The sequence below is a fragment of the Arachis ipaensis genome, chromosome B06 (genome assembly GCF_000816755.2).
Source record: "Arachis ipaensis cultivar K30076 chromosome B06, Araip1.1, whole genome shotgun sequence".
In the NCBI taxonomy this organism is placed as follows: domain Eukaryota; kingdom Viridiplantae; phylum Streptophyta; class Magnoliopsida; order Fabales; family Fabaceae; genus Arachis; species Arachis ipaensis.
In genome coordinates, this window is record NC_029790.2 from 41,513,492 (window position 1) to 41,522,490 (window position 8,999).

The window sequence follows — 8,999 nt, forward strand, 5'->3', positions numbered from 1 at the left end:
ACAATAAGATTTTAAAAGACAATTATGTATAAAATAAAAGTACAATCAAATAGTATATAACTATATATAGCCATTCTCTTTGTACATTATCTTTCAATCAACAATTTTTTATAAGTATTTCTTTTATATGATAATGATATATAATTGGGTAATATTGCAAAACAACATTAACTCGTGAAATATTATATAAAATTATGAAATGAAAAAAATTATGAATCTATTAAAAGATTAAATGAAATGAAAGGGAAAAATCATGTATATATATCTTTTATTTAGATTTTGAGTATAATCAGTGTATATCAATAACAAACTTTATACGCCTAGAATATTGTTTGTCAAATTGTCATCAACCTTAGCGCAATTAACACATGATTTCCCAAAAAGCGAAAAGCAAAATGTGCCTGAAAAAATAAAAGCACTTTATTTGCATTCACCAAAATTTCAAGCAGTGATTATAATTTATCTTCCTGAAAGAACGTATGGCGGGATGGCAGTATTGTTGTTTAATATAATTTTCCTGCTGCAGGAGGAAATTGTCAGCACTGAACAGGAAATAAAGATGAGTTTCAACGACGTGATTATTATTATTATTTAATTTTGATAGAATTAACAAAACTAACTGCATAGTTAGGTATGAATCCCCACAAAAATTGTGTCAAACATACAAGACAAAGCCAAGAACTCCTTCCAACTTAGCATGCCAATTTGGAGTTAAACCATAGGTTCTTGAAGATTTAGTTACGACGGCATCATCAAAGGTATCTCAACAATGATCTGTATTTGTTTTTCTTTAATTACATCACAAAATTAGAAACGGGCCAAACAGGAAACAACAAACTACTCCAACTTTTCCCACTTTAATTATCAGAATCCAAATCTCAGGCCAGCCGGCCGTACAGCCAGCCTCTTCCATCTCCACGTCACTGTTCAATCCTATGCGGTAGAACCAAAGTTCTGATTCTTTTTTAATGCATACAAATACAATTAACTTCTGGGGTTTTCATATTAACAAAAGATGGTTATTTCTTAAATTATGCGATCAATAATAAAGTTTTTTTTTTCGTTTAATTGATAACAGAGTTGACGTCCTAAACACAATTTACTACTACTTTAGGGAAAACCAATATTAATTGAGGGAAAAAAAAAGAAAATTCATTCGCTACTGTATACCCCATAATTCTGTAAAAGTCACTTCTAGGATTCTTCTACCACACCCTGTTTTTCCATCACTACTTGTGAGTTGTGACAAACTATAAGAATTAAGGATTTAAGAGGAGCTCCATAATAAAGTTTGAACTGTTGCCATTATAACAGAACCATCATGCAAATTGTTGTAGATGATCATGATTATAACACAGAAAGTGGAATAAAAGATCCTTAAATGTCTATATAGAACGAAGAATTACCTTTCTGCCGCAATTCCTTATATATAAAAATTGTTATTTACAATGCTAATATTTTTTGGGTGTCTATTACAATCTGCTAATATGTTTCGAGTATACGCTGTATATCTAATTCTGAAATAAAAGAAGAAAAAAATTAACTCTATTTTTCCTAAAATTGTGAGAATCTCCAATCCAATGGCCGTTGAATCACATGAGGGAACAAGCATTGGGATTCTCGTCGCTGAACATCTGAGGAGCAGGATAACGAGGGTGCATGTAATAAGGGGGTGGCTCGGTATACCCTTGATTATTATGATGATTAACATCATGGCTCCCTCCATAACCCCAATAATCATAAGGGTACCCTTGATTATTAGGGTACCCGGCCCCTGATGAAGAAGGGTTAACCTCCACCGCGTAGCTAGTACTAGTTTGACCAGGTCCATACCCATCGTACCAATACATAGGAGCAGGTGGGTACCCGTAACCGGAGTGCTCCATTCTGTTAATTTCCACTGCCTTGGTCCCACCTTCCTCCACCACCGCCTTCTTCCCGCCGTCTCCTCCGCCGCCACCACCACCACCACCTTCTTTCTTCCCTTTCTTTTCCCCTCCTCCTTCTTTGTTTTTTTTATCTTCTTCTTTCTTGGGTGGGCCCATCACCTCAACGTTCCTCTTGAGCTTCTCGTTCAGGAACGGCACCATTTCCTTCACGTCCATGGTTCCCGTAACGGTTACCAAATCCTTCCCTTCTTCAATGTTCACCGATTCCACTCCTGCTCAGCAACACGTCATCACACACCATGCTAGATTAATTAGTCGGTACTCACCTTAATTCTTAATCAATATTTAATTAATTAAAATTTAAGTGCCATTTTAAACAATAATCGTGTGGGGCTCTTGCATCACAAGCCCACCCAACTTATAATTAACTAATTAAATAAATAAAATACGTTTGTAAATTAAGTACAGAGAAATAACAGCTTTAATTTAATTTAATTAGGTCCAAAGTTACCTTTGACCTTGAGGATAATCTTGCGAATTTTCTGAATGCAACCGTCACAGTGCAATCTGATCTTCAACGCCACTGTGCTCTGCACAACACCAAACCACAAATTAAACTTAAACAATTAAAACAGAGAACACTCTAAAATCAAATGAAATTCAGAAAAAGAGTCATAGCTATGAGGAGAACGAGTCGCACTAATTTAACTCGGTCGTTACGGAAACATTAGGACTCAAAATTTTTCAATTAGGATGAAATTTGCACTCTGTTTCAGTCTTCACCGTATTGACCAAGATAAAAAATAAGTAAATAACAATAAAAAATTGAGTTATGTTAAGTATACACCAAAATCAATCACAAAAAATTGATCACTAATATAAAATATACATTGAAATATATCTATATATTAAAAATAAATTAAATTACCTATATATTTATACACAAATATATTAATACAAATATATTAATAACTGATTTTAGTGACTAATTTTAATCTACAAATAACATTTCTTTACAAAATTGAACTAAATCATAATAATCTACCTCTTTAGGCTTTTTTTCTTCGGGCTTTTTGGCTTCCGGTTTCTTGTCATCGGACTTCTTCTCCGGCGGCGGTTTATTATCGGCGGCGGGGAAGTCTTTCTTGGGCTGGGGGGAAAGGAGCTCGACCTTCTTGTTGGTTTTCTCGGCCAGCCTGTCTCGAACACTAGCGGGGTCCACTTTTCCGAAGACGGTTAGTTTGTTAGAGGAGATGTCGGCCTTCACGTCTTCCACACCTGAAACCCACAACAAACCAAAGTTGAAAATTCTGTCATCGATAACGGAATTCGCTTGTGTGGCCAGTGGGTGGGTTTTAAGTTAGTTAGTTTGTTACCGTCAAAGTGGCGAACGGCGCGTTTGATTTTCTTAACGCATCCCTCACAATGCATGTCTAGCTTCAATACGACAGGGGAGGGAGCGTCGTTTTTGTTCCCTCCGCCTTCGGTCTTCTTCTCCGTGTCATTCTTTGGCTGATCTGTTTTCTGTAACCGAACGATGTCAAAAAAAAAAAAAAACGGAAATTGCGTGAGTGAGGAATTTGAATAAAAAAGAAGACATGGAAACTGAAACTGAAACTGAAATTGAACGTTGAAACTGAAACTAACCTCTCCCATGTGGGGAACTGTTTTGGGGGAAATAAGAATAAGAGTTGGTTTTGAGTTTTTGACGAGAGTTGTTGAAATTTAATTTGAAGAGGAATCTGAAAAGAGAGGCAACGGGGTCAAATATATATAAAGAGAAGGGGTTTAAGGTCAAGGGAGTGAGGATGTCAGTGGTTACGGCAGAGTTGGATCTTGTTCATGATGTATGTGTATGTTTGAATGTGCATACATGATGATATTTAGATGACGTGGATTATATATTTATTTTCTATTTGAAGAATATAAATGTGGAACGTCAATTACTCGTATTCCTGTAGGGAAGAAAACGAGGAGCACGGTCATGTGCTTTCGGAAGGTTTGTGTTTTGTGGTTTTGCCGCAGGTTTGGACTTGAGGACGAGGTTATCAATTTATCATGACTTTGAACGTAACGGATTGGCTTAGGTCCGTCGAATTTGAACGGAACCGAACTGATTAAATGGATATTAAATGTGTATATAATATTAGAACGAATGAATAATCTGGTATAATTGAATCTGACTTTATGATATCCGATTATAATTAGTTTGAGTATTGATTTTGGAGAAGCTAAGTCCAAACTAATCTGTAAACTCAATTACTCTTTTATTAAATAAAAAAATACAAATTTTTATATATAATTTTTGCACTAATTAACCTAATTTTATTATAATTATTGACGTGTGCAACCTCCCAGTAATGTAACCGACCTAAGATTTCGGCATCAATCACTCCTGGCTGAGTCCGCTTTATCCTCTAACCGAAACCCATCACAGCAAGATACGCTAAAAAGAAGCACGTGACGACTCCTCGGAACTGAAAAGATACTAACAAACAATCCCGGTCATTTGGTATCGCAACTAACTCACACCTCACTTATAAAAACAGAAACCACAGCCCCTGGAAGGCACAGTATTCTCTTCTCTTACTTAAGACTCTTTCTTCTTTGATAAATACACGTTCTGACTTAAGCATCGGAGTGCTTTTGCAGGTACTCCCACCACCGTGTTTCAGAGACATCCGAGGACCCTTGCCACACTGATCCCAGCGGACGTGTAAGCTCGCCCGGACCAAACAAGCTCCCAAGGCCGAGCTTACTCCTCGGATTACTTGAACGGAACATTTGGCGCCCACCGTGGGGCCGATAACACTAACCCCACGATTCCCTATTATATTTCTACCTCTTGAGTTTTTCTTCGCAGGATAGCACGGGTCCCAGTCATGGCTGACAACGGAGTCCCTCAATTCACACAGGCCGAACTCATGGCCCAAATGGCGGAACTTCAAGCGGAGGTCAAAAGACTAGCCGAACTATCAGCACGAAATAACGCCAACCAGATAGGCGAGGGAAGTTCCAAAAGATCTTCCCAGGGCGCGCCTGACCTGCTGATCGCTGACCCACCGAAAGAGAGACTGACCTTGGACAACCCTTTTTCCGAAGAAATCACAAATTTTCAAATGCCAAAACATTTCACACTCCCCTCCTCACTTGAGCCGTATAAGGGGATTGGTGACCCCCGGGCTCACATTAAGAAATTTCAATCTATGATGTTTTTTAACGGTCCTAACAATGAACCTGTGCTTTGCAGAGCATTCCCGACATATCTTGACGGAGCAGCTTTGCTTTGGTTCTCAAAACTACCTGCAGGTTCAATCTCATCATTTGAAGAACTGGCGAAGTCTTTCATTGATTACTTCGCCGCAGCGAGAATATACGTCCACGGATCAGATTACCTCGGCACGATCCGCCAAGGTCCACAGGAGAGCCTAAAAGATTACCTGACCAGGTTTGCAGAGGCGACCATGGAGATACCCGACCTAGATCTGGCTGTCCATCTCCATGCGCTTAAGGCCGGCCTCCGACCTGGCAAATTCAGAGAAACAATCGCCATCACCAAACCGAAGACACTGGAGGAGTTCAGGGAAAGGGCAGCCGGACAAATGGAAATTGAAGAACTACGCGAGGCCAACAAAACGGAAAGGAAACCCATAAGGGAGGAGGAACGATCAATGAGATCGACCCACAACAAGGAGGTCGGCAAAACGTTCAAGCTCACTCCGAAGTTTGACAATTACACCAGATTCAACACAAGAAGGGAAAAGATAATCAAGGAAATACTCAATGCCAAGATTATAAAACCCCCAATAAGAGCAGGCAGTTACCAAGACCAGAGGTTCGTAGACAAAACCAAACATTGTGCTTTCCATCAAAAATACGGACACACCACCGACGAATGCATAATAGCCAAAGACCTTTTGGAAAGGCTTGCACGGCAAGGCCTATTGGACAAATACATTGAGGCGAGGAAGCATAAGGAAGACGACCGAGGCAGGGAGGAAAGGCAACCGACCTCAGTAAACAAGGAAAAATGGCCGAGCAATAACCTACCCAAGGCAGTCATAAACTGCATCTCCGGGGGATTCGCTGGAGGCGGCGAAACAACATCGGCCAGGAAACGAAGTTACCGAGCCATGCTAGCCATAGAAGGAACCTCACCTCCAAACAAGAGCGACGCACCAGATTTAGAGATCACCTTCAATAAAGCGGATATGTCCTCGGCCGCCCCACACCTGGACGACCCGGTCGTAATTTCTATCCAGACAGGCGACCTACTGGTAAGAAAGGTCCTTTTGGACCCAGGTAGCAGCGCAGACGTACTTTTTCATTCTACATTTTTAAAAATGAACTTATCTGAAAAACTCATACAACCCTCCTCCGGAGAACTGGTAGGATTCTCCGGAGAAAGGGTACCCATAAAAGGTTATATATGGCTTAAAACGACAATAGGTGAAAACGCATCATTCCGAACACTTGATATACAATACCTGATTGTCGATTGCAATAGTCCTTATAACATTATCCTCGGGAGACCTGCTCTGAACATGTTCAGAGCAGTAATATCAACTTTCCACCTATGTGTTAAGTTTTAGGCACAGGACGGAAAAATAGCAACGATCCACTCAGACCGCCAACAAGCTCGGCAGTGTTATAACTCTTGCTTGAAAAGGTCGGATAACAGAGGAAGACAACATGAGATCAAAGCAGTACAAACCAGAGAGGAAGTCCTTTCCCTAGCCGAACTCGACCCCAGAGGAGACACACAAGAGAGACCACAACCAACTGACGAACTCCAAAAAATTCAACTAACGTCCAAACCAGAGCAAGTAACATACATAGGTCAAGCACTACAAGGGCAAGAAAGGTCGGATCTCGTAAAGCTGCTAAGAGCCAACGCAGACTTATTCGCCTGGACCCCAGCAGATATGCCGGGCATAAGTCCGGAGATCATCTGTCACAAACTCGCCACCAATCCTTCGAGCCGACCCTTAGCCCAGAAGAAAAGAAACCTAGGAGCAGAGAAATCAAAGGCGGCCCTGGAAGAGACCAGTAAACTCCTACAAGCCGACTTCATCAGAGAAATCCGCTTCACCACATGGCTCTCGAATGTGGTAATGGTAAGAAAAAACTCAGGTAAATGGCGCATGTGCGTCGATTTTACAGATTTGAACAAAGCATGTCCTAAAGACGCCTACCCTTTACCATGCATTGATAAACTTGTAGACAACGCTTCAGGTTTCGAAAGCTTGAGCTTCATGGATGCATACTCGGGGTATAATCAAATACTAATGCATCCTGAAGATCAAAGCAAGACAGCATTCATAACCGAACATGGAAACTTTTGTTATCGTGTAATGCCATTTGGCTTAAAGAATGCAGGTGCGACCTATCAACGCTTGATGGACAAAGTCTTCCATCACCAAATAGGACGCAACATGGAGATATATGTGGACGACATGGTCGCGAAAACCAAGAGAGAAAAATCGCACTGTGAAGACCTCAAGGAAATATTTGGTCAACTACGAATTTACAATATGAGACTGAACCCCGAGAAGTGTGCCTTCGGAGTAAAGGGGGGAAAGTTTCTCGGATTCATGCTCACATCCCGAGGAATCGAGGCGAACCCTGAAAAATGTTCAGCAATACTCAACATGGAAAGCCCTAAAACGATAAAAGAGGTACAACAACTTGCAGGAAGGGTAGCTGCGCTATCCCGATTCCTCCCCGCTGCATCAAGCCGAGCATATCACCTCTTCCAAACGATATCAAAGAACAAAAAATTTCATTGGACAGAGGAAGGCGAGAAAGCATTTTCCGAGCTCAAAGCGATCTTAGCAACACCACCCGTGCTACAAAGACCAAAAATCGGTAACCCTTTATATTTATACTTATCTGTTTCAAACTATGCTATAAGCTCGGCCCTTGTTCTTGAAACAGGAAAAACGCAACAGCCAGTATACTTTGTCAGCAGAGTCATGCAACCAACCGAGCAACGATATCCGAAGATAGAACAACTCGCCCTTGCACTGATAACAACAGCAAGGAGACTCAGGCACTACTTCCAAAGCCACACAATAATAGTAAGGACGAATCATCCACTGAGACAAATATTAACAAAACCAGAACTGGCAGGACGGTTGACCAAATGGTCAATTGAACTCTCAGAGTTCGACATTTAGTTTCAGACAAGACCGGCCCTCAAGGCACAAGTTCTCACCGACTTCATCACAGAGATGACCCCACACGATCACATTGAAACATGGGAATTGCACGTAGATGGGGCGTCAAGTCGAGAAGGAAGCGGGGCTGGAATGATATTAAAGGAGGGAAATAAGGTGGTAGCCGAGCAAGCCCTCCAATTTCACTTCTCGGCAAGCAACAATCAGGCCGAGTATGAAGCCCTCATAGCGGGATTAAAGCTCGCCCTAAGCCACAAAGCAACGAACTTGACGGCACATTGCGATTCCCTCCTGGTGGTCCAACAAATCCGAGGAGAATTCCAGGTAAAAGATCCCTTGCTAGAACAATACTGGCTCATAGCAAAGGATCTAATTTCAAATTTCAGTTCGTTCACCATATTACATGTGCATAGAGAGCAAAACGTCAGGGCAGATATACTATCTAAACTCGCCGCCACCAGAGCGGACACACAAACATCAACATTATCACAGCACACACTCACAAAACCGAGCATTGAATTATTATGTATTGAAAACATTAACCACCTCCACGATTGGAGGAAACCTTTCCTTGAATACATATGTACAGGTGCATTACCCAGAGACGAGCTCCATCCTCAACAGTTCAAACGTAAGGCAAGCTTCTACACAAAAATATCAGGAGAACTATACAGACGAGGTTTCTCACAACCACTACTAAGATGCCTAGACCAAAACCAAGCCAGAGAAGTAATGAATGAAGTCCATGAAGGAGTATGTGGGAACCACATAGGAGGACGAGCTCTCGCCGCAAAAATAATCCGAACAGGATATTATTGGCCGACCATAAAGAGAGATTGCATAGCTAAAGTCAAAACATGCGACAAATGCCAGAAACATGAGGCGATCTCAACCAAGCCAGCCGAAGTACTGCACAGCATGGAGGTAAGCT

General features: G+C 41.2%; 2 protein-coding genes across 2 annotated transcripts; one reads left to right on the forward strand and one right to left on the reverse strand.

The window, feature by feature from the left end:
* Nucleotides 1,391-3,692, reverse strand: LOC107648599 (heavy metal-associated isoprenylated plant protein 6). Its single transcript, XM_016352408.2, has 5 exons — nucleotides 3,537-3,692; nucleotides 3,266-3,413; nucleotides 2,935-3,167; nucleotides 2,401-2,479; nucleotides 1,391-2,161 (listed from the first exon to the last, which is right to left on the reverse strand). Exons 1-5 carry the CDS (start codon nucleotides 3,543-3,545, stop codon nucleotides 1,593-1,595), a joined length of 1,038 nt encoding a protein of 345 aa, XP_016207894.1. The 5' UTR covers nucleotides 3,546-3,692; the 3' UTR covers nucleotides 1,391-1,592.
* On the forward strand, nucleotides 3,698-6,481 carry LOC107646760. Its single transcript, XM_016350921.1, has 4 exons — nucleotides 3,698-3,736; nucleotides 3,851-3,914; nucleotides 4,542-4,605; nucleotides 4,753-6,481. Exons 1-4 carry the CDS (start codon nucleotides 3,698-3,700, stop codon nucleotides 6,479-6,481), a joined length of 1,896 nt encoding a protein of 631 aa, XP_016206407.1.

Excerpts from the sequence above, each read along its gene's own strand:
- LOC107648599 (XM_016352408.2), bottom strand. Across the intron at positions 2,480-2,934 it reads AAGAAAAAAAGCCTAAAGAG|AGCACAGTGGCGTTGAAGAT; the intron begins GTAGATTATTAT and ends GGTGTTGTGCAG. Across the intron at positions 2,162-2,400 it reads GATTATCCTCAAGGTCAAAG|GAGTGGAATCGGTGAACATT; the intron begins GTAACTTTGGAC and ends GTTGCTGAGCAG.
- LOC107646760 (XM_016350921.1), top strand. The coding sequence starts at position 3,698 with ATGTCAGTGGTTACGGCAGAGTTGGATCTTGTTCATGAT. Across the intron at positions 3,737-3,850 it reads AGTTGGATCTTGTTCATGAT|GGAAGAAAACGAGGAGCACG; the intron begins GTATGTGTATGT and ends GTATTCCTGTAG. Across the intron at positions 4,606-4,752 it reads ACACTGATCCCAGCGGACGT|GATAGCACGGGTCCCAGTCA; the intron begins GTAAGCTCGCCC and ends TTTTCTTCGCAG.